Source organism: Carassius auratus, unplaced genomic scaffold (genome assembly GCF_003368295.1).
Source record: "Carassius auratus strain Wakin unplaced genomic scaffold, ASM336829v1 scaf_tig00027443, whole genome shotgun sequence".
NCBI lineage: Eukaryota > Metazoa > Chordata > Actinopteri > Cypriniformes > Cyprinidae > Carassius > Carassius auratus.
Genome location: NW_020525592.1, coordinates 1,514 through 27,905, shown reverse-complemented (window position 1 = coordinate 27,905; position 26,392 = coordinate 1,514). Strand labels below are relative to the sequence as shown.

Below are 26,392 nucleotides of genomic sequence, written 5' to 3'. Positions count from 1 at the left end.
TATTTAAAGGTTGACTTTTTTTTGTATTAAAAACACTTTTCTTTTATTGGTCGGATGAAATTTGCTAATGTTTTGAGAATTTGGGGTTTTCATGAGCTGTATGCCAAAATCATCAGTATTAAATCAATAAAAGACCTGAAATATTTCAGTTGGTGTGCAATGAATCTAAAATATATGAAAGTTTAATTTTTATCATTACATTATGGAAAATAATGAACTTTGTCACAATAAGCTAATTTTTTGAGAAGGACCTGTATTTGTGGGTCTTGGGATATCTCAAATCCAATGCATACGTGACTCCCAAAAGATAGCAGCAGGCTCTGCTGAGATTCCCAAGACTGCGGAGGACAGTGATGCCCTCAATCACAACTCCTACATCGCTGACTGCCCCATCATTGTCCCGAAGGATGTAGATTTTTATGACCTCCTCTGCCAACTCTGCGTGTACGAAGACGGGTAGATCAGCTGAACCCTACAGGCAAATTTTAAAGATAACTGGTTAGAGCTAACATTCAAACCTGAATGTTACAAGAAAGCGATAAATACACAAAACAAATAGCACCTGAAGAAGCAAACATTCTGTTGGACCGTATGATAGGTAAAATCTCAAACAAAGTTTACTAGGGGGAGGAGTTGCAAAAATTAACAGCATTCTTCTTAACAAGAGGACAGGTTAATTTTCTACATAGGGACATTTATTTTTAACAATAAACCTAAAATAAAAATGAAAAGAGACTAACTGTGAGCTTCTATGCTTTAAATCAATGCTATAGGCTTTTATTGAGGTCCGCATTATTTCAACCAATTTCTTTATAAACATGTTTAATATTTAAGTAAAATGACTAATGGTTTTGAAACAAAAAAGCTTGTTTAATTGCACTACTTGAAAAAAAATATGCATTGCATTAACCCTCACACTCAACCCTTAACCCTCTAAATAATTCTGTGGCTTAGTAAATATTACAATAATATTTAACTTTATGAACTTAATAAAATCTCTGAATATTATAAGATTGTAAATGTGTACCTTGAAATGCAATGTAGTTGCTTTGGATAAAAGCGTCTGCCAAATACATAAATGTAAACATAATAATTGACTAAAAATACAACAGTTAATTTTATCTAAAATGTACAGTTATATTTTATCTTTTTTTTCCACTAAAACAATTTAGTATTTGACTAACAAATTGTTTATTTATAATACACATAATATATTTGTGAAATTTCTATCAAACTATTTAAGGATGCAAAATTAAACTGATCTGTTTCAGGGAACAAAAATATTACTTTAATTAAAATTAAAACAATGTACCCCTCCCCCAGCCTCCGCTGTCCTTCAATACCCACCAGGTCTGGATTTGTTTTGAAACAGCTGCGGTGACTGGAGTAATGGAATGAAAATTCGGCTTTAATGTATATATGTATGTATGTATGTGTATATATATATATGTGTGTGTGTGTGTGTGTGTGTGTGTGTGTGTGTATAAATATTATATCAGTCTGGCGAGTAACCCTAAAAAAATTACCAGCCAAATAGCCATAGAGGGTAGGGGGGGATAATAGACGGTTGTTTTTTCTGCATTATTTTTTTTTTTAAATAAATGCAAGCTTAATGAGCTTAAGAAACTTATTTTAGAAACATTAAAAAGCTTACTGTTTTCAAACTTTTGACCGATATTGTATGTGATCTAGGTTTCAGTGCACTAGAATGATTTTACAACGGAGCAGGCCTTAAACTGGCTGACTCCCTATAGTGGGAGCTGATTAAAACGCACCAGTCTATGTTATGTCCACGCCATTTTAAATACTTTTGCATGGCGTATTTTTAGTGGTTATTTAAGAGCTCATACTTGAGTTCATGTAGTAATTATGATGTTTTACAACAACGTGACAGCTTTTTACAAGACAGAATGTCATTTGAAAGTTCATAAATGATGTGTTCCCTTTTGACAAGCCACTGACCCCAAAGGGGAACCTGTACAAAATCGTTTTCCATTGGGCATGTATAGTTATAGTTGCTGGACCACGGTACACTTATCGTTAGACTTTCAAATGGCGGTTAAACGGTGATCCAAATAGTACGAAAGTTAATCCACTCCAAAAAAAAAAACCCTAACATACATATCGCTGCCCCACTAACTAACTTAGAAAACTACACTGTTATGTACACGTACACACGGTCAATGTTTAATCAACTTTTGAATAAAGTATTGCAAATATACATCGTTATAAAATGACTACTTACAGGAAATTCGAGTAATGCTGTTCACGTCGTTGCTGAGAAAAGCAGTCCTTCAGTGACAGGTGCCTCTTGCTTGAGCCGCGAAACTCGTTAAACTTCTTAAGATGTCGCAAAATACAAACACAATTGTTAGGAAATCCTTAATAATTAACTTCTTAATTAAACATCACAAACATATTTAGTTTAAGCTGGCTAAATTACATAACGTACCCCGATATGAGAGGAGTGCGGGTCTTGCCGTTGCTGAGGAAACTCAGGAACGCCGTCCTTCAGGTGACCTCGATTAAGTTACGAAACTTGTTGAAGATGACGTAAAATACAAAGACAATTGTTAGGAAATGCTTAATAATTATTAACTTTATAATAAAGTGTTACAAACGTAAGTAGGATTAGCTGACTAACCTTACTTAACCAGGAGTTGTGAGGAGTATGGTTAGTCGACGTCTCTGCTGAGGAAAGCAGATTTTTTTTTCCTGCGGAGCTGCACACGTGATCACTTTAGCCGCGAAATTTACTTAATTTATTTAAACCGTTTTTTATTAAGCTGGAACTTTATTTAGGAAAATTGGTAGGAAATACTTAATAATTTTAGTTTCTAAAACAGATCAGTACAAGTAAATAATTATCAAATATTTATATTAGAATTCACCAGAAATATTGAGGGTATGTTAAAAATATAATTAGTTAGTTAAATACTTATTTATTTTCATTAAATAAACTTAAATAATATATGTAAATTTTAGAGAAATTATTTGTTGGATTTTTAATTATTATTTTTAACCTGACCCACTCAAAATATCACTTAAATGATTTCAAAAGATTTTATTAAGTAAATATAGCTCTTTATTTTTGTGAAATTTACTAAGCCACTGAATTATTTTTTACAGTGTAGTGATGGGAAAAATTCCAGATGGGGGGTCCCAGTGTTGCAATGAAACATGCTGAGTCTTTGAGCAACAGGAGAATGTCACATGTCCGGTCAGCCAGCCGGAGTAACCCAGAGTAACATGCAGAAACAGCTGAGCGGCTGTGGGTGCGAGTGAATGGAGGACCCCAATGTCACAGAGCTGAAATATGTCCTATTCAGCCCACCACAGATAATCAGCATTGAGAACAAATGTGGAATGCTCACCCACAAACATAAGTCTTGCGATTTCATTCAGTTCATATGTGTAGGAGGTGAAGATGATTATAAAAGTGTCGGTTGAGTCTGAAACATTTAGCATTTTCAGGATTTAAAAACAAAGTCATACACGTTAAAAGGAATTCTGAGGGATTCTTATGAAACGGAAATGCCTCTGAAAGAAACATAAAAGATGATTTTTTCTTCTTCTGTGCTTATCCTGCTTTTATTAATTTGGAGCTTTTGGTAAGCAGTGACAGATGCGGAAGAGAAAGCCTAGAACTAACAGATTCGCAGGTCAGGAATGGCAAGCATGTGCATTCCCTAAATGTCATTAAGACTTCCATGTATAAGATGGGCATTGATCAAAATAGTTCCTGACTGCTGTGCTGGATATACTGGAGCTCGTGCAAAGGAGCAGGTTTACTGACTACTGAATCATCAGTGAACTGACTTTAGCTGGAAAAATGACTCTTTGTTATTATGTTTGTTTGTTATATGTACCCCTGTACAGAAGATGTGGTTAGCTTGTTGGTGACTAAAGTAAACACTACTTTGGCACTAGCCTATATGAGCAATGATTGTTCTACTGATAGGTAATATATTACTTCTCCATTGACTTGGCTTGTTAAATAAGTTGCATTTAGCATGTGCAATGTTAGGTGTTGATTTTAACTGAAGAATAATTGGTCCAGGACCAGAATGGAATTGTTGTAACAACTTCCAATTTTATTGAGTAATAAAGTTAAAAATAATTTGTGTTTATGCTACTAATGATTGATTTTCTTTAACTCAGTAGGTTGTTGGTTGAACATTAGATGTTGTTATAATTATAAAATATTGTTGAGTGTTGATGCCACACATTATTTTTTTTATAATTTTTGTAAAACATTTTTCAAATGTTCTTTTCCACAGAAGAAAAAAAAAGGTTTGATTTGGAATTCATTTTGGGTCATTTTTTAATCTTCCCTTTTAAATTAAATATGTTTTTTTATTATTATTATATTAGATTTTTTTACTTTCTCATGACTAATATTTCATAAGCAATGTTCATATAATTATCATAATAGATAAATAATGATTGTGTATTGCCTTTTCAATTGCTCGTTTAGTCAAGATACAGTTCTTCTTTGTTTATTTCTAGTTTGGGTGACGAGTTGAATACTGAAGACCGTTTAGACCATTTCCTGTCACTGATTTCTATCTTATCATATCCTTCCGAAGGAAAAGACTGTCTGTGCACATAGTTTCCTCAGCTTTGTCTTTGCCATATGTTTTTTTTTTTTTTTTTTATGTAGATCAGTTGGATACTCTCGGCTTCATGCAATAATTATTAGCCAATTTCAGAGACTGAGATAGTCTCTTTCCCCTTCAATTTCATTTTCAAATCAACTTGATTGACGTACGGAGAGAATTCAGATTGAATTATTATTTATTATAATTATTATAGCTAAAAACAGAAACAGATAGACAGCCGCTGGAATCAAATGCGCTCTCTATGGAAACAAGCCATGTTTATAAGCTCAGAAAAACACACGACAGTAATAGTTTGGATAGAACTGAAATTCTAACTGTGATATTTGCTTTTGGTTTTATATCACATACAAACTAAGGTGGCGCTAAAACAGAATGCATTTTTGCATTCCACTGTGATGCTTTTCCATTGATCTTCTATGTAAACATGTAGTTGTGCTTGTGTCTGACGTCTTTTGCGATGTCTGCCGCATTCTAAAAACGCACTGCTAAACTTTTATTAATTCCACTGCCCTGCATCTAATGATGTGTTTAGGACAGTAAACAATTGGATAAAAGATTTTTGTCTCGGTTATATAGCGTGGCAACTTCACTGAGTTCCTCCCAGTTGTAACATCTGCTATTTGCACACTTTGTATTTGATGTTCCCTATCACGTGTACACAGGTTGACAGATAGAACAGACTTACTCCCATGATTCACCTTGGTGGCAATGATTTGAATACCTCACAGTAGAGCTGATGACTTCTGCATGGTGATAAAAAAAGACCTGCAAAAGCATTTGTTGACTCTTCCAGCAGAGGTTTTGAGGGAATAATATGATGAGCTTGACAGATTATCACATTTCTAAATACACACAAGCAGAAGCTCATTTTTGAGGTTAGTAACTGTGGGAGATGATGTGTGGCTCCAATACATGTGAAACTCCAATACATGATAAGAAGCTCTATCAACAAACAGCTCATCTGATTGGATTTATTATCTCTCCATCGAATTACTCTTTGTCAGTTTTATGACTCAAGTCAGACCTGCAAACAGTCAATCATAAGAACAATTTATGACCTGCTCGACGGCCCACTTTTTCATTGGGATCGCACAGCTGTTCACTAGAAAGGAGAAAATCTATTATCCTAGCCTATTTCATATACATTTTTTATGATTTCCATTCATAGCACCTTTAAGCCTATATATTTTAAAGAGCAATAGCTGCAAAAACCTCTGAAAATAGTGCATCCACTGCCTCAAATGTGCATTAAAGAATGATGAAGTTGATGAGTTAAGGCAACATAAACAGAGCAACCTTAATGAGAATCTTTTTTTGCAGTGTAACTCCTCTCTGGGTTAAAATCCACCATTAGCACCAGATTTGTTGTGTGTGTTGTGTGTAGCCGACTGTTTAGATTGCATTGACAGATTGCGCTCAGACCATCTGGCAGGGCGGCCTTAAGGCCACCTCATAAGGCTTCTCGCACTTACTTGTTAAGTTAACAGGGATGAGATTGAATATAAAACCAGGCAACACTTAAAGCTGGGCTTGAACTTTTTTATGACAGCCATAGGCGAATTAGATTTATTTCAAGATGCCATCTGATTAACAAAATGCTATTAAATCTGAGCATCTGTATTTATAGATTAAGATAAAACTTCAAAGTCTTTAGCTGAGTCGGATTAGTATCATTATAGCTGCCCCTAGACTGTACGCAGAGCAGTCTGACAAAATCAGAGTGAATATAAGTTACTATTTAATACAAGCTTAATGGTTTTGAAAAGGATGTTTGATGCCCCCAGTGGCCTCAAAACTTTAATGAACTAGTATGTCCTGAGAGTGTGTCATGGGTACGTGCCTGGGATATTTGTCATTATGGCTTTCCACCCGTTGGCTCAGAGCTGTGTATGTAAGGCTATGTATGTACAGTATATTTAAAAGGCAAAATAAGTTTTTGGCTAATGCTTTTATGGAGAATGCTGTTAAGCAGGATTTCTTTTCCTGACAATAAAGTTGTTTGATCATGACGCCAACTTGTAGGCCAATGAGGAAAGCTCTGGAATACCAAATGAGCATTTGTGAATATAGTGGTTGCAAATTTCTGAGAACTATGAAAATTAAAGGGATAGAGTTACAGTTGATAAAAAAATTACATTAAAATACATAATAAATTACAGTTATGTTATCATTTACCCACCCCCATGTCACTGCAAACCGGTATGACGTTCTTTCTTCTGTAGAATACATAATAATATATTTTGAAAAATCTATGTTTTTTTATTGTTTGTTTCTGTTCATACAGTGAATGTCAAAGTTGTTTTGGACCCCATTGATTTTTGTTGTACTGGAAAAAAATTGTCTTCTTTTGCATTCCATGAAATCAAAAATGTTAATTTGAGTGATATTTATTGTAAAACTATACTTTGCAATTCATGTTTGTCTATGATTCTATAGCTTAAGTATCATGGCGAAAAGCTCATGGCTTGTTTTCTGATATCTGACGGTTATACATAGCAGTTTGTTCGAGGTGTCCCAAGGCGAACATGTTATCTCAGAGATTTAGCCTATAGCAGACAATACAGGCTACATGTTTACATCACAGCTGCATATCAGCATATACCAAGATGACCTTAAAAGGAGTCGCTAAGATAGCGGGCATGAGACGCTTTCTGCAGGAAACTAATCAGTCAGTAGCCTTTAAGAAGATTTGCTGAGACTTAAGACGTCTTAATAATGTGCAGAGGTACGGAAACAATGCCAGAACGCTGAATGTAATTAAAAGATCTTACTGTAACTAACCAAAGTGGAAAAGATGCTGTTGTTGTTGATGTTTTCTGGAACATCAACGCAAAACAGAGTGCAAAATCAAATACAGAACAAATGTAAAGGTGTAGCTTTACTTTTGGATCTGGATTATAATTTTGTTTGTGCTAGCCTTATTGTGCAGCATTAAAAGTCTGTGTCTGTTGTACTTGACCTCTTCATTGGCAAAGTTCTGGGAGTGTGCATGGCCTGGGGGATGTTCTCATAAATAGTAGAAATGATAGGCTATAGCAGTTTTTTCCTAATCAAAATTCATATGATCATTACTGTCTTCTGAAGTATTGAACTGCAATGGCATTTGCTTAATTTGTCACAGAATTTCTAATTATGCTGATGTTTAAATTTAACTTCTGTGAAAGTTTGTTTCAATCATTTGCCACACTTAGCTTTTTTTTATATATATATTTTTGTGTACCCAGTTTTGTTTTTGTTGTTGTTGTCTAAAATATTTTAACAATTTTTTTTTTTAAATATTTTAATAACATTTATTTTACTAGTATTAATTGTTTTTATCATGATGCTGGGCACTAATTTGGATCAGTTCATTGTTTTTAAATTCAAAGCACTGAACTAGAAGAGGATGGATGCCACATTGTCTGAGGGCGTATTGTGTGGTGCCTAAATTACAGCTTCACTTTATAGTTCTGTGGACTGAAGAACAAAGAGAACACTGATGTGTGGCTTCTTGAAATATTAAAACATAAAGCAGTAGAGAAAGAATAGAGACAACAAATAATTTATGACAAAAATAAGGCCCAAGAAGTAACACAAATAATGCTTTTTTTTTTAGCTTGGCCCCTTGAAAGTATAGGGCAGGCCCATATAGCCAACGCTCCCCTAAAGTTAAGGGGAGCACAAGCACAATGATCTTATGGTTCTGAGCAAATTCGTGGAATTTTCACTTGGAATCTCCATTTTTGAGCCGATGAAAATGCCACAGATGTACAGTGAAATAAATTCTCTGCTTCAGAGTCAGTCATGCAGAAGTGGGCAACCATGCAGCTTTATTTCATATCAGCCCCACTCAAGATCACTCCTCATATGTCTACAGGCAGCATCCTATTGTTGAGGGAGAATATTTACACAAGTCAAAGACCATCAGTGCAATGGAAACTCCAGATCTGAGGTAGAAAATGTACCTATTCTTGGAAAAGTTTCCTCTTAATGCTGGATGTTTGAGCTTGCCGTATTTCAGGAAAATGGAGTGCAGTTGTCTATCAGAAGAAGACATAACATGACGTGTTACACTTATCATGGGTGGGGTTAAATATATATACTGGAATCCAAATTTGAGATTCCAAAATGAAGGTAATAGAGTTGACTGAGTGAGAGATATTTTCAGCAGTTGAGGAAATACTACCTCTCGTAAAACTACCCTCATTAGTGAGTTTACTTTGTATTCTCTCTGGGCAGCAAAGACTTAAAGCAGATAAGCATCATGCAGTCGGGTCAGGACATTAGGCATTGGCAGGCATGCACATCTGGATCAACCAATGCATGTATGCAGTGCTACCTCAGTTTGCCCTCCAAATTGAATGTGTGAGGTAAAATGGCTTGCTCCATGAAACATGTCTTCCTATCCTCATAGTCTGCATGTAATAATTCCACTATGGCTGGTGCAGTTTATTTCATGAACTCATGATTCTTATAAAATCGTTCTCTATAGTGAATTAAAATCATGCAGCACAACCAGTGTAATTCTAACAAATGACTCTTTTGAGCAGTTCCTTTGGTGAATCGTTTAAAAACCCAACAAGCTTAGGAGTTTGAGTCAGTGTAATGAGTTCTTAATCCAACAGAGCAGTTACTGAATCAACATCAAATTACCATTACCTCACATTACCATTTACCATTTAAATGGCCATTGTAACTGAACAATGTACTTACAGTATGAATCAGAATCAAATCAAGAAATATACTTCTGGCTTAAGCTCCACTTGTACAAGTTTGGTTGTTTCCCTTATTCGTTTAGGCTTGTAAGCATTCAATTTTCAAACTAGCGATTTTTAAGAAATAACTTTTTAATTATTCAAAATTATGTGACACAACCAGTGTAGTGCAATTCACAAACAAATAACTCACATGTCCTTTTGAAGAATCGTTGAAAAAATACAGACAAGCACGTTTGAATCAGTCTGATAAATTAACTGATTCCAGCAGAGAGGTTACTGTATCAATAAAGATAAAATTACCTCACATTATCATTACTATTTACCAGGGCTCTGAACCAATTCAAGGAGTGAAAACGAAAACCGGAAACAGTACATATATTTCACTTAAATCATATCGACAGATTAACGAAACGAAAGAAAAAATGTGCCAAAGTTTCGGAAAGGAAAACGAAACAGCAGAGAATATTTTTCTTTATTTTGCAAAAGCTTTACAGTTTAAATTATTTTGCAAAAGCTTGACAGCTTTGAATAATGTCTTTCTTCTGTAAAACCAACCAGCGTTGACCATCGCGCCGACGCCTAGTGCACACACAACATCATTTTGCTATATTGAAGCCTGTTTATTATCAAAATAAAATACAGTTAAAGAAACAAATAAACAGCTACACTGCTCCGTTGTATAATAAATAGTAAAAAAAAAAAAAACACTATATAATAAATCATATTTTAGCATCCATATATGTCAGGAACATGGATACATTTGGATTAATGCCGAATGAGAGAGGTAAGCATCAGCTTCACCTTAATTCGTTTTTTGGATTGATGTTTTTATAGCCTAAACTTTAGATGATTTGTTTGGAGAGAAACTAATAACTGTTTTTATAATGCTTGTAAACATTCGACTACAGACATTTTACCCTTCATTATTTTGGAAAGTAATAGGGCTAATAAAATGCGATGTGATCCGTAACTTGTTTTTTTTTTACTCAAAACGCAATCTTATACAAGTGTTTTTTTATTTTCTACCAACAGGAACAGAAACGTTAAAATATTGATTCTGCTTGGAGTGAACCGATTGAATTTTATTTTATTTTTTTCATTTTCAAGCCCTGCTATTTACCATTTAAATGGACATTGTAAGTGAAACATACTCATATGAATTGAATTAGGAAATGTCTATCGGTACCCAGCTGTGTCTCCATGACAAGTCTCAGGTTGCCTCGTGAAAGAATGGAGACTAAAGTGGTTCACTCTATTTGAATACTCCTGGCTGAAGCTCCACTTGTAAGTATAGTGAATTTATTTTTATTTTTTTCAAACTGGGCATGTTAACATCAGATGTGTCTGTAATGTCCATCTTTAATCACTGTGGCCTCCTGGGCCTTGAAAAAGTGCCAAATCAGTTGAATTGTCACTGTTGGTGAATCATGAAGGATTATGAGGAAGGATCTCTGTCCAAGTTTTAATGCCACCTCTGTGGAAAACCAATAACATGTTATTATTTGAAATATGCTGCGTTTGTTTTTGCAAGTGCTAGCACTTCTGTCAAATCTGCAAATGGGGAAAAGAGCAACAGAATCTGAGTACACACCCTCGCTCTGCTGCTACAGCCACATGATATCATGTGCTTTCCTCTTGTTGCATCAAGATATCAGTCTTTTACATCCTCCCACGGTCCACAGGAATGTCCACATTTGTTTTAGATGTCTGAGCAAGCGGATGGTCATTGAATGCTCCACATTTTCGCCGAGTGAGCAGAAGCAAAGCATTTCCCGAACAAGAGGGGATCTTCCTGAGCAGGTGATGAAGTGGTTCCTTTGGGGAGGTCACTGCTTGCGTGGTGCTCAGATGGTGAGCGTCCCGAGCCGTGAACCCCCCACTCTCACCCCACCTGTTTCACTGCAACATTCCCTCTCTGGTCACTTAGACGGCGTATGCGAACTATTTGAGTCTGAAGCATGCCTTTGCAAACATTTGTTGTTTCACCCTAAATTGCTCTTTAAATGTATCAGCCTTTTTTTTATACTTTTATTCAGCAAGGATGATTTTAATTGCTAAAAAAAACATTTATCATGTTAAAAAAGATTTCTGCTTCAAATAAATGCTCTTCTTTTCTGTTCATCAAACAACAATGAACAAAATGTATCATGATTGTAATGAAAAAAACTGCTGCACAGCCATTTTCAACATTGATTATAATAGGATCTGTTTCTTGAGCACCAGATCAACATGCTTGAAAGATTTCTGAAGGATCACGTGAAACTTTCAGCCTGGCCTCACAGGAATATACAGTATTATAGCTTAAAATATATTAACATATAAAACAGTTTTTCAAGTTCAAATTATAATAATATTTCGCAAAAAAACTGTCTATTCACTATCTTTTGGTGAGCATAACAGACTCCTTGAATGAATTGAAATGAATTGTAGTGTGGGTATATATCCATATAGGTTTGAAACAGCACACAATGTCAGGATATTTTTTTTTTTTAGCTCAACAGCCTTTACAATCAGCAAATAAGGAAAAAGTTCCAACAGTTGTAGAAAGTGGTCCCAGCCCTGAAAGTAGCTTTCCCAATTCGACCTCTCACCTGCAGCGTCTGTCCAAACACTGACTCACCTGTTGTCTATATTCTCAGACGGTCACACATTATCAGTGAACCTCGTGCCTGGCCGTTCTGCATTACTTCTGTGGATTTGGCATGAGGATGCACATTAATCTGACATCAAAGTACAGTTCCTAAAAACAGATCCACAAGCCCTCCTCAAACAGGCGAATCAGTTAAACAAAGAATACACCATCCTGAGAGTGGACCCTCTCTTGTTTACATTAGGCACACTTTGGAGATACTGTATTTGCAGAACTGTGTTCATGGATTGATAGGGTTTGTGGTCCTGATTTACATCTCTCTGTGCTAGTACATCATTTGTACTGAAGCAAAGCAAAGGTGTTGGAGAGAAAAGGCATATTTTATGTAGTTGCTAGAGCCAGAAGATAATGTGGCCTGTATGAAAAGAGAGAAGTGGTCATGTAGAAATCTTTTTGCAGATTATACTACATGTGACCCTTGACAACAAAACCAGTCTTAAGGGTACATTTTTCAAAACTGATATTTCAATATTTGGCTGAGATACAATTATTTGAAAATCTGGAATCTGAGTGCAAAAAAAAAAAAAAAAAATATTGAGAAAATCGCCTTTAAAGTTGAAGTTCTTAGCAATGCATATTACTAATCAAAAATTAGGTTTTGATATATTGCTTTGGAACATGATCTTTAGTCAATATCCTAATGATTTTTTGTCATAAAAGAAAATAAATATTGGTAATTTTGACCCATGCAATGATTTTTTGGCTATTGCTAAAAATATACCTCATCCACTTAAGACTGATCTGTGGTCCAGGGCAGGGCTGGATTTCTAATTGGGCATACCGGACATTTTCCTGGTGGGCCGACACACTTAAGGGGCCGACAGAATGTGTTTTTTTATTTATTATTATTTTTTTTTATTTTTTTTTGCTGAGGACCATCTAAAAATGCAATATTACAGCTTTTGCAGTTTTTTGGATCAAATAAACGCAGGCTTGGTGAGCAGAAGAGAGTTCTTTAAAAAACATAAAAAATCTTACTGTTCAATAACGTTTGACTGGTATAGTGTGTGTGCGTATATGTGTATATATATATATAGATGTGTTGGTGGGCTGCCTGGACTAAAAAATGTCAGGGCCGATTTTTTCTGATTCAAATTAATATGATTTAAAGATAAATTTTAATTAATAAAAAATAAATGTATTACGTGCAACACAAAGGAACATTATGCAAAAACATAACTACTAATACGCTTTTATGGGGCTAGAGCTAGGATACTCAGAATTCTCTATAATGTAAATTTATGATGACAAGAAATCAATCCAAAATTACTGATACAAACAAACATTATGCTTGAGCCAATAGTCATACTGATTTGATTTTTAAATGCAGTCTATTTTACAACAGAAGCATGTGGCAGAGGTAAATATTTTTTTAACAGCAGCAACAACATCAGCTCAAACTTTTCTGCCATAATATGGCTTTCGTACAAAAGTGCAAACAAAAGACAATTAACAAGAGATGCTATGGGGGGCCAGCGCTGAACAATAGACAATGAGAGTTCAGGGGTTTTTGCTTGGCTTGATGTTTTAGCACTGATTGTATCTTGAAGAGAGAAGTGAATGCTGCCGGGACTATTATGTAGTTTATAGGCTTCCTGCTGCCGGTTTAGTCACTTCTCAGTGAGATTCTATAGAGACTGAGATATTCTGTCGTTTACTCCACTGTTTTTAGTGTATTTTATTTATTATTTAGGTATATATGTCTTAATATATTATAGAACTTATTGTGTGTAAAAAGTTACAGTTACAAGATTTGCATGCCACATTTCCAAATAATCCTTTCCCAGCATTTTTGACTATAGACAAGTAAGCACATGGAAAGATGGCCATTTTCATTTTATTTTATTTTTTTAATACATAAAACATTGTTTTAAAATACAAAATGGTAAATTTAAATCTTAACAGAACTTGAGGGTTAAAATTTCTTTGTATTCATTTTTATTTATTTTATTAATAATTCTTAAAATCCTAAAAAAAAAAAAAATCTAAATTACCAAAACTTTTCAAAATTACCAATAAACTTTTTTTCACCAAATGTTTCTTACATTTGTGAAACGTAACAATATTCCCTCTTAAAAAGATTCACCCCCAGGGAGCTCTTTTCACCCACCCCGTTGCATTCTGGGGCATTTCTTTTGAACAGGAAGTGAGGAGGATTATGTGCATATCCCTGCTAAATCAACAAGTCTCCAGCGACTGTGGAGTGGCATTATTCAGCTGTCAGCCAATCCGTACCTCACTGCTACACAACTCACATGCTCAACAGTAGATGCTGTTTCCAGCACTGGGACCTTTTAGGGCTTGAACAGCTGAGAGACGATACGAGTTAATGTGCATTAGACTTCAGCTCACTCTCAATTTTATTAAGCCTGCTCAGGGATTTAGCCCAATACGCCTATGTATTTGTCACAGCCCATTATTTAGAGAAACATGCAGGCCAGAGTCAACTGCAATGATGCTTATGTGTATTTCATGCTCTAATCCATCATCATAAAGACGTCATCAGAAATCCAGACATGTCACCATCTCACAATGCTTAATGTCACGAGTTACAAAAAAGAGAAGGCTTCTCTTTTTGTTTCAAAGCAAACACTTGTACTGCCACTGCTCTTGAAGAAGGTTCTGGCAGAAATTACAGACCTAATTAGGATTAAGGAAGAGGTCAGTGTGCTTGTACTAGAATGTGAGGCATCTGCAGTGAGCAGGGATGATGCCATCTGTGCTGAAAGCAGCGAGCAGCTAATTCTGGAACTGAGTGCGAGTCGACACGATTCACAGATTTCAGTTGGAGCTGCCTCACGGTGAATACAGGATCCTCCCATCAGCTGAAAACAATTTGGTGAGCTGACTTAGGGCCTTTTATCACTGACGGGGGAGATAACCATAGCCTAAATATTGTGTGTATGTATGAAAATGCATTTCATATCTCTCATTATCAGTTTCTGTGGAAAGCAGTTGTTGAAATGGCATCTGAGAGCCATGAGGGTGAAAAAGAAACCTCCAGTAGATCTTATTGGAGGCGCAGTCAGTGCTCAGCTGGCCATGAATGGGACGAGAAGAGATGCACAGCTCTGACTTACCTGCAAATGCAACCAATTAATATACCGTGAAGTCTCTGCCTGCTGTTGACAGGTGCTATAAAAAGCAAAGGCTTCTCCAATGATAACCTGTTCTCACCCCTGTGGAAAATAACTCATAGTCTTGTTACGTACATCTGCCCTCTGAATAATCACTAACCTGCATTGAGAGACGTTCAGTGATGGTGGTTAATTTAGCCTGCATTTTAACCCTCATGTTTGAAAAGTACTGATACATACTTATTATAAACAAACAAAAATACATATAAACATTTTCAGACCTTGTTTTATTTTATTTTACTATTTACTACTTTTATTTTACTTTTTCAGATTTTTTTATTTCATTATATATATATATATATATATATATATATATATATATATATATATATATATACACACACACACATTTTGCTTGTCCTACATAGGGTTGCAGGGATGCTGGAGCATCTTGGACTAAAGACAGGGAAACACCATGGAGAGACGGCCAATCTATAGTACTTTTTATTTTAAAATGTTATTTTTATTTTATTTTAGAAATAAACATTTTATAATGTTTTGGCGTTCACTCTTTTAAAAGATAAAACAGTCAACTAAATCTTAACAGAACTTCCATAGTAGTTTCAAAAGCATTTGAATGGCACAAAAATTGTTCCTTTGCACTGTTGCTATCAGACATGCTTTTGTTCTACCATCATGCCCTGTCCTGATTAATTTAATATTCATGCACTCCCACTGCCAGAAACTGTGTCACAAAACAACGGTTTCGACTGGTGTTCATGTGACTTCAACCATGTGATGTGTTACACTAAACAAGCGGCAATCTAATCAAGCTCAGTTTTGTCATGTGATTGGAATGTGAGGTGAAAAGTACTTATAATATGACATATTTGTGAAATTAATTTCCTTGTACTGCTTTACGGTGCCAAAATATAGTATTTCCAAATGCAATCAAATGAAGCCATACTCAGTTATTTGATTTTCCATCATTAAATCATACCTGACTGTTAAAATCTCACCTTATTTTAGGCTTATTGCCATGCAGAAGGGGTATAAAGGGATACAGGACAGAGTTGTGGAATGGGAGATACGCACACCAGTCTTGTGAACTCCAGTGGGCTGGAGGATGAAAGGAAAGGGGGTCTCCTACAGTAACTAATGCTGACGCAAAGTGACATGTACTCAGGCATTCAGTGACACCACTGCCCCTCTCTCACTGGCTCAAATCAAGATTAGTCTTTGACCTGGCTAGATCAGAGGGGAGCTCGGCTGGAGTCTACCCCTCAGATACCTCCAAGAGAGCCTATAGCATCCACATGTGAATGCAAAAATTACAAATGCAAAGAGCTGAGCCTCTGGCTAAAAGTGAACTGTCACAGACCACCAAATTTAGAAGTTATGCAAATAAAATCTATTGCACGTGGTAGTGCAACCTAGTCTAGTCTACCTAGATTTACCTCATCTAAATTTATGAAATGCTCCAGGATACTTATCTATCTAAAAATGGTCTAGAAACAATTTTCACTCAAAAATCGCTAGTAAATTTCACATTTACAAAGTAATGGTACATGTGAAATGAAATGATGAAACTTTAAAGTAATAAAAGTAAAATGTTATTTTCATGTAAATATTCTCCTATCTTCTAAATATTTAGATATATCAAATATATACAGTAGGACATATACTGTATGTTGTCAGATGTCTTAAGCTGTTGCATGCCGGTGGTGTGTTTAATAGTCATTTTAAAATGTTTGTCTCGATTCCCCTGCATTCTGTTTCTTCCCCTGCTGCATGTCCACTTGTTTTGGAACACAGGAACACTCCTTATGTAAAAGATATCTAAGAAATACACACCGGTAAATGAAAAAATGTATTTTAAAAAGGTCTTCACAAAGACAATGAGCATTCCTCCTGCTAGACCAAAGTAAGTCAGTGTTGTGTTTTCATTAGAGTTGCTCTGCTAGAGGAATGCCTGCTTGTTCTACACTTGCACTTTGAAGTGACGCCTAGTGACATTTGCTCAGCAGCTGAAAGAATATAAGAGGTATTTTCGTTGTGGAGATTGCCCTATCTTTGCTGAGCACTACTATTTTTAGTCTTGGGGAAACAAGAAACAAACACGTTTCTTCCATGTTAGAAATCCAGCAGTTCATATCATTTAGAGTAATGGGACTTTGGGAATATGCTGCATAACAGATTCATTTCCAACTGAATAAAAACCAGAGAATACAGATCCAACATGAGTGTTACATAGAAATGAACAAGATGTACAGCCGATGTAATGACTGAGTCTAGCTCCCTGAGGAACCTTCCTCTCAGCTTTCATTATTAGATGTCTTCTCTTGAGATCGGATGAAACAGATGAGTCTGAGGGCAGAACAAGAGGTCATTACTGTCATTTCTCAAGCAACTTCTGAGTTTTCAGACTGTACGCGAGTGAATATTCAACTTCAGACTTCTAAAAATGAACATTTTCTCTTTGTAAACTTATGTGCTTATTCAAAAGAGTCTTTGTTGAGCTTTTCTGACTTGTAACACCCATGAGGACACAACCAAAGCAGATCTAAATGTGTTTAAAGGAGATAAAAATGTAGAACGCTGAGGTCATCCATTTGGGCTGCATCAAGAGAGTAAGAGCCATCCACAGCTGTACAAACACCACCATTACTGACTCTGAAGCTGAAACCTCTACACTTTTGTTGATGCCATGTTTTCATGAGTTCTGAGCTACTTTCCCTGGACCAGGTGTCCTATGCAGGAGATTACGTGTTGAGGGGGTTAAACACAGCCATGTAAGGAACCATGAACAAGGAACCTTATCTCAACAGAATTGCATCTTCCCAAGGGATTTTTCCCCCTTGTAAATGTATACTCATTAGAGAATATTGGAATACAGCGGCCATTGATTTTCTTGCTTGGAGTAAAGTGACTATCGTACATATATACATTTGTGTAGTCACAAACAATTTATGCTACTTCGATACCTTTATTCGGGCACCATATTTATTATTTTAATAGAAAATGCCAGCCCATAATTCTCTACCACAGGCTCAGTGGGGGAAAAAAGAATCCAAGATGGCAAACGAAATGTTGATTATAAATATAATTAAAAGCTTTTAGTCAGAATTTGTGTGAATATGGAGTTTACAGCTGCATATGTAAAGTATTGGACATCAGTCACTATGAGGCTCTATGTCCATTAAGATACTCCCTTAGAAGGCAGCTGCCTATGTAGGCGGTAGATAACCCAGTAGATTTCAGAACAGAGACTTAATTCCTTCCGTCAGCGTCAAACAAAAACGGATGCCAAAATGCCCATGAGATGAAATGTGAATTTAAAACACATTGTCTCCTTCGTTATTTCTCAAATCATTTAGAAATTCAACACTCAAGTTTATACCATGCATCTACACAAGTGTCCTTACAGGCTCTTATGGTGTAGTGTAAGAAATACACTCCTCAGTGAAGTCACACTGGGAATATTGCTGTACAGTTATCCATGTGTCAGTGGAGGAGGATTTGTGACCTCTTGCACATCATGAATTGTTCAGGGCTACAAACATGCAGATCAATTTAAAGCTGCGGGGGCAGAGCCCGAGTGCAAACTCTCTGTGTGAAAACACTCCTCAAGCTTTAGAATCTATTCCAGTTAGATACGATGAACTTGTAGGGAGCACACATCCAATCATTACACAAACCCGGGATGTGTAATGAATGGTTCTGTGGGCATCTCTTTCTTAGCCAATGACCAGCCTCACCTCCTCCCCCAGCAAAATGAATCAATGCTGCGGTTTAAAAATAACAAGGAATATTATCCACTTCATGCATTGGTGAGTGAACCGCATGTGTTGAATGCTTTCTGACAGGCTGCATCGGAGCAGAATGTGTTTCAGCTTTTCTTCACCCCGGTCGCAGATCACGATGCAGGGTGTGGTGGGGTTTATACACTGTGCTGTGGAGCCTGTCCAAACAGCCCCATGATTCTGACCATATAACTCAGTTCTATGTAGTATAATGTTTCTTTAAAAAACATCATGAGTTAGGTGTTGATGCCAGGATTAGAAAATGGCCTTCTTGCATAGGACAACCCCTTCATTGACCTTTCTTAGCATTATGCAATTTTTGAGTTTTTGATTCCAATGTGGTCCACTTGTGTGGTTTTAAAGTAGTATTCCAGGTTCCAGACATGGTGTTATCATATTACTCAAATGACATTCAAATAGTTTTTTTTTTTTTTTTTTTTTTGATCACATAAATGCAGCTTTGGTGAGTGTAAGACTTCTTTCAAAAAACAACCCCAACCATTTGAACGGAATGTTACTTTTTTTGTTAAAACTTCTGCTGTAAAGCTACGGAGCCCTGCACATGGCATGCAGGAAAAAAAGTAGGCTAAATCGTGCGCACGATTTACTCATTTGTTCCTTCGATGTACTAAAACGTGCCCACGATTTACTTATTAGTTCCCTGGATGTCCTAAAATGTGCAAACTTTTTATTATAAAGATTACTATTTCATTCCCTTGATTTGCTAAATCGTGCGCAGAATTTACTAATTTTTTCTCTCGATTTATAAAACGTGGACTCGTGTTCTAGGACATTGAGGGAACGAATTAGTAAATCGTGCACACAATTCTTTAATTTTTTTCTTTAATGTCATGTATGGCGCTGTATAAAGCTGTTTAAATAAAACTTGTACAGATGTTTATTCATTTTTCTGGATTTCTTATATTAGGGTCATGGATATGGTCATATTAAGAAGGTTTTAGGTTTGTAAAAAAAAAAATTCACAATCAAATCGTTTCAACGGAAATTGTTTACGTCTTGTAGCTATACTATTAAAATTGATTATTTTATTATTTACAACCCTATTTTCTTCCATTATAAGTAACTCTCTGTAAGCCATGAGTGGATGAGTGGAAATACTTTTTTTTTTGTAGTTATCAACATTGTGCTACAAATTTTATCAGTTGAGTTTAACAGCACGCAGATGCATTATGTAGATATGGAAATGAAATTAGGCAGGAGTCAGGAAGCTTTCTCTCTCTCTATTATATTATTCAGTTCTGTAATGCCTAGGATTTTACCAGGGCATTACACTAAGATTACTGAAGAGAACCAACAGTTCAGCCTCTAAAGGAAGAAGTGGGAGATTAAAGCTTGCCTGGGATTGTCACATCTCATCCGGCTGTGCTCTCCAAACAGGAAGAGAAAGGTCAGGATATATAGGTCATAGAGCACCTGCCTTGTTTGAGGGCTCAATTATTCCTCAAATGGCATCAGACCACAGAAATTTTACCCAACAGGAAAGACCTTTCATCACTGGGTGAGATGTACGGAGGCGAACGTTACTGACACAAGCTATGATTTTGCTAGTGCTGAGCACCAGCCTCCTATCTGATGATGTGATAGGACAGGATGTGGCAGGCAGAAAAATGAGACGGGAGACATCGTCACCACTTCCTAGCAGTCTAATCACAGAGTGGCCAGTGGCCTTTGTGTCCTCCATATGCTGGATGTGATTGTAAAAGAGGATGTAAGCATGTATGGATGTGATTGTGTGTGAGCTAGTGCTTTTTTTTCACATCCTGCATCCTTTCCCATTATATCATTGCACTGATTTGCACCTCTTTTTAAAGCTTTTGAATTAAAAACTATTTACACTAATTCAACCATACTTAATTGATCTAACTATGAAAGAAAATTGAGAAGACTGCTTTTTATATATTTTAAAGTTTGACTAAAAATAATACAAAAATAACACTGGATCTTACTAGGGTGTGTTTCCTGTACAGTGTGAGCAGTGATGTCCTGATTTGTGAAAAATGACTCTTATGAATTGATTCTTTTTAATGATTTAATTAAAAAAGATTCATGAAACAGCCTCAGACTCACTCGCCATTTTTCTGATGTATTCTTTTAATTTGTGAAAATGTGTATTTGCTCTCTTGTTGTTGTAAACGAAAATAAAAATGTATGTTCTCAACACAGATTTTTTTTAAACAGTCTTCTTTGAACTGTCCTTCTCACTTTTTACCGCAACACACAGTCAGATTTGCAGCCACGTCTGTTGCATTACTAGCCTTTTCTGTGTTAGATGGACGAATTCTCAAGAGCCTTGGCCTAAAATACAATCATCAAAGATTCATAAAAAATTATCCCTAGCAATCAGATGGCCATTAAAATTTCAGTGCCCTGAATAAATGCTCTTTCAGAAAAACATTATAATGTTTTTTCTATTTATATGGAAGATTATGACACCAAAATACCACAGACATGTACAGTAGTAATATTTGAATGGTCTTCAGTTGCTTATCCATGGTGGACCCAAATTCTAAAATGCTGTTAACCAACCAACTTTTCATAGGGAGTTAGCCTGTAACCTTTTAAAGCGGTAGAGAAAGTGATGAGATGTACAGGTCATGTTCTATGCATATATAGCAAGTGTTTTTCTTCTTCTGTGGACCTACAGAATGAACTTAATTTCTAGATTCATTTGAAGCGAGCCCTCTGGCCTTCACTTTAAAGCAGTCAGCTGTTATTCATAACAGAACGGCGACTGCTTGTCAGTCTACACAATTATTTGTGGTGGGACGCTTTTACATAAGTGATGTTTGTTGTGAGAGTGGAACTAAAAATGGCTGGTAACATATCCGTTCACAGCTCACAGTGATGCGAAGAATGTGTGCTGTCAGGGTGGAGGGTTTGGCCGCTGGGCTCGAATGGTAATTGAGTTTCAGAAATCTTTAGAAGAGTGCAGTGGAACCAATATCACGTGTGGTTAAGGCCATAACAACACCCCCCGTAATTTCAAGTTATTAATTCAACATGAAACTGATGTTTTTTCTGTCTTCTCGTTGCAGGCTACATCAACACCTTTGCAGTCATCCTTAAGACAAGGAATCCTAAACCATGGGTCAATGAGTTTGATTGTAAGGCTGTATAGTTTGCTCTCGAGCAGCCTTTAGCTGCTGATTCTAACATTAACCAGGCCACTGGAACTGCTCACAAGCTCTTTCGTTGTCTTTCCCCATGCAGCGGTCGAGCTGTCCTGCATGATAGAGTCAATCTCCACTCCTAATCCCAGAATAGAATGGAAGAAGATTAAGATGGGAGAGCCCAGTTATGTATACTTTGATAAAGAAATAGCAGGTAGGTTATACAGCATTCAACACATACTGAACACTGTGCTGTACAACACATCGACTAATACTTCATAAAAAGCTGCTAACATTCTCTTAATGCCATATTTAGCATGGAATACCAGTGAATTTCTACAGCATTTAATAATGTTGGTTACACTACTATTCAAAGGTTTGGGATTTTATTTTTATTTATTTTTTACTCTGATGCATTTCTGTGATTGTAAGTACAGTAAAAAAAAAAAAAATGTAATGTTGTGAAATATTATTACAATTTAAAAATAACTGTTTTTTATCTTCAGCAACATTACTCCAGTCCTCAGTGTCACATGATCCGACAGAAATGAATCTAATATTCTGATTTGGTGCTCAAGAAACAAAATTGAATAGAGTTGTGATGCTTAATATTTTTGTGGAAACAGAATTAGTTTTTTTTTTTTCAGGGATTTTTTGATTAATAAAAGTTAAAAAGAACAACATTTATTTGATTATTATTATTAAAATTGTTTTTACTGTCACTTTTGATCAATTTAATACTGAATTGCTGAATAAAAGTAGTAATTTCTCTCTCTCAAAAAAAGTAAAATCTTAGTGTATGCCAGAAATTTTTTAAACATTTTAATGGAACATAAATTAACACTATAAATAAATATGAATGAACAATAAAAAAAGTTTGTTAATATAACAGCTTAACAGTTCATGCAATGTTTTACTTGAACTAGCAATGATGAACAATACCTTTACAGTGTTTAATATTTTTAAGTTAATTTGCATTTGTATATATACAAATACATTTTTAACACATAAAAATTAACATTAACCTAGATTTAATTAATGTTGTATTGTTCATTGTTAGTTCAGGTAAGCTATTAACTGTTTAACTGTTACTTTAAATGTTATCTAAATTGAAACTTATTTTAAAGTGTTAAAGTGTTTAGTTCAGCTTGTTGTGTAGTGTTTTCTGATATTCTGTCAGTTTAATAGGAATTTTGGAGCATCATTTTTAAGTCCCGTATTTTATGAACACCATAGTGGGAACAGCTTTTTATTCACCTGTTTCAGCCAACTATGTGTCTTCTCACTTGTTTTATTTTTATTTCCAGGTGACTTGGAAAAGAGAGCGAGTATTCGAGAATCTGCGACCTTGGTCATTCTTAACGCAACAAGAGCCGACTCTGCTGATTACCGCTGTGAAGTCACTGCCCCAAATGACCAGAAATCCTTCGATGAGATTTTAATATCACTCACTGTAAGAGGTGAGCAGTTCCCCTCAAATAATTCTACATCAATTGATTGCCATGTGCTGAAACAGGTCTTAAGTATACATACTGTACTCTTGATAGGAATTTTGACTTTGAATTAGCTGTAGAGGTAGCATTGTTAGTACTTCCCAACTGCCTCGGCGTAACATGAGATGGAGTGGTGAGCCAACGCACCCACCCTTGGCGCACATTTGAGGATGCTTGCTCTAACTCTACAGGGCGTGTTTAGGGCTATATGAGGAAACCTCTGAAACTGCATCTGAGTTTAATCAGGGGTCTAAAAGCAGAAAGAGCAGCATGTTCAGTTCACTAAGGTGCACGTGTGTGAGGATGCTATTGTATGTGCTGTTACATTAAGATGATTCTCTTGTGTGCCATACAGTGAAGCCTGTCGTGCCCAGATGCTCCGTACCCAAGTCCGTCCCGGTAGGCAAACCAGCAGAGCTGCATTGCTTGGAGGACGAGGGCTACCCGAAATCCCATTACCAGTGGTTCCGCAACAAGGAGGAAATCCCAGAGGATCCTAAGAGCAGCCCAAAGTTCTTCAATTCCACTTACACCCTGAGCAGAGAGATGGGCACTCTGGTGAGTTTGGAAAAAGAGGCGATGGGGTAGGCATAGGGATATTTTTGGGGAGCCAGTTGATGTGCGATGGGTTCAGCCAAGAAGGGAATATGCTGTCCTCATTTGCACATTCCAGAGTGCCATTCTCCGCCATTTGTACTCTGTGCCCCCGTCAACCTTCACACCACTTTTTAAAGTTTGAGCAGCGCTGCAGTACAGCCACATCCCCCTGAGGAGACAACCTCTGAAGAGTTTACTGTGTGTCCTTTAAGGTCTGCCAGAGCCTCATTCAACACCTCTGTGTTACTTTTATAACATACTCACCAAAGTCAGAAAGATGCTTTTAGGTTTAGTTTTTTTGGCATTTCATTTTATTTCACTGAAAAAAAAATGTTTGTTGATGCAGGAGTTCAAAAGTAAACCAAATATTCAAACATTAGTGTATTAATTTAAAATGTTTAGTCCACAAAAAACATTGTTAGTTTATTGTTAATATCTTGCAGCGTTTTTATTTTTTGTCATATTTTAGCCAACAGATTACATTATATTAATTTAATTTAAATCGTTTAATTATTTCTAAAATGCAGTTTTTATTAATCTTCACTGATAAAAAAAAAAACATTTTTAACCATTCAGAGTGTTGTTGAAAGGTTACTACTGCTGCTTAGAAACACAAATACACTACAGTTCAAAAGTTTTCTGTTGAATTTTAATGTCATGTTTAAAAAAAAAAATTAACTTGTGCATACAAAGGCTGCATTTATTTGATCAACAATACAGTAAAATGTTATTATAATTTAAAATACTGTTATAAATTGTAATATATATTTTAAATGTTAACTCCAACTGTTACTCCAGATCCTACAGATATTATTCTAATATGCAGATTTGCTGCTCAAAAAATATCTGTTGCACTGCTTGTATATTTTATTTTATTATTAATAACCGCTATTATAACATTATAAATGTGCTTTACCTTTTTTATTATTAATTAAATGCATCCCTGCTAAATAAAAATAGTAATTTATTTGTAAAAAATCTTACTGTATCCAATCTTTATGCTAAATGATTTGTCAACTTAAAACACTGTATTTATGATTTTCAGAAATTCAGTGCGGTCAAGAAGGAGGACGCTGGAGAATACTACTGCAGAGCCAGGAACGAGGCCGGGTTCTCAGAATGTGGACCACAGATGATGGAAGTTTGTACGTATCTTGATTGCCTTTTCACATGTAACAGGACACCCCACAAAGCCATGATCTCACGCTGTGCTTATTTATTTTTTTGTAGATGACATCAACATTGCTGGAATCATCCTGGGTGTAGTGGTCGTGGTGACTGTCCTTCTGTGTATAACAATGGGCATCTTCTGTGCCTATAAACGTGGCTACTTCACCAGCCAGAAGCAGACGGGGAAGAAGTAAGCACACCACTTCCATCCGAGTCACACTCTGTCCCAGAGCAGTTTTGACTCACCCTTTTATGGCTTTTTTCCATTTCATCACCCAAGGAGCCCCTGAATGTTTCCAGCTCAGTCTTAACATCACATTTAGTCTGTTCAGATATTTGAAATAATGTGGTTTTAATAAATACAAGTGTGATTTAGTGGTGACTGTCGGCTTTAAATGTTTTCAGATAAAACTGATATTTAATATTTTTTTCTCCTCAGTACAAAGCTCCAGAAAAAGGAGATGGAGTGGACTATGTCAGAACAGAGGATGAGGTATAGGAAAATAAAAAGATGTTTTATTATTTTATTTTTTATTAAGGGCTTTCAAGTGCTTAAGAAACCTCCTGGAAAGTCTAGCAGTTTTAAGACAGGAATCAGTTTAAACCTCCTTCACTCAATCCTTCTCTCTTTCAGGGGATTTCCGACACAAATCCTCATATTGTCATCTGAGAGGAGGAAGACGGGTGATGGGGAGAAATGCGGAATTACGTTGAATTTACTGCCGCTATTACTACCTCGCAGACACAAATCCCCAAATGAGGACATCAACGTCAGAGCTGCCTTTGCACGTGCCTCGCTTCACGGCATATCTGCAACAATACAGTTTGTATTTGCCAAAGGTGATAAATAATCATGTCTGATCACTGTTTAAAGAAACCAGATGTATACTTGTTTGAACTTTTACACCCTTTTTTTTCTAAAATGTTGTCTATGGAAAATTTCTGTAGAAACCAATATACAGTAAGAAAAACGTTTTCCTCAAATTCTTCTGTCATTTTTGAAAAACATTTATTTTGTACTAGAGTAAATTGTCAGAAGTATTTTTTGATGGAATATATTTTCAAATGCCTACAGAAAAAAAAATTGTTTTACTTTTTTAAATATTTGTAAATACTAACTGGAAGCCAGTAACTTTTTGGTTTTTAACTAAT

At 35.9% G+C, this 26,392-nt stretch overlaps 1 protein-coding gene and 1 long non-coding RNA gene across 2 annotated transcripts in view; one reads left to right on the top strand and one right to left on the bottom strand.

Moving 5' to 3' along the window:
• The window catches only part of LOC113079216 (junctional adhesion molecule C-like), a 30,087-nt gene extending 4,553 nt beyond the window's left edge, over positions 1-25,534 (top strand). Inside the window, exons 2-7 of the mRNA XM_026251435.1 lie at positions 21,906-21,974; positions 22,081-22,194; positions 23,288-23,440; positions 23,829-24,031; positions 25,116-25,215; positions 25,301-25,534. Coding sequence (XP_026107220.1) covers positions 21,906-21,974; positions 22,081-22,194; positions 23,288-23,440; positions 23,829-24,031; positions 25,116-25,215; positions 25,301-25,434 — 773 coding nt within the window. The 3' untranslated portion in view covers positions 25,435-25,534. The remainder of the gene's footprint in view (positions 1-21,905; positions 21,975-22,080; positions 22,195-23,287; positions 23,441-23,828; positions 24,032-25,115; positions 25,216-25,300) is intronic.
• Positions 2,298-2,774, bottom strand: LOC113079217 (uncharacterized). Its single transcript, XR_003281668.1, has 3 exons — positions 2,645-2,774; positions 2,453-2,538; positions 2,298-2,340 (listed from the first exon to the last, which is right to left on the bottom strand). It is a non-coding gene; the product is annotated as an uncharacterized LOC113079217 (long non-coding RNA).
• Positions 25,535-26,392: the final 858 nt, after the last annotated feature.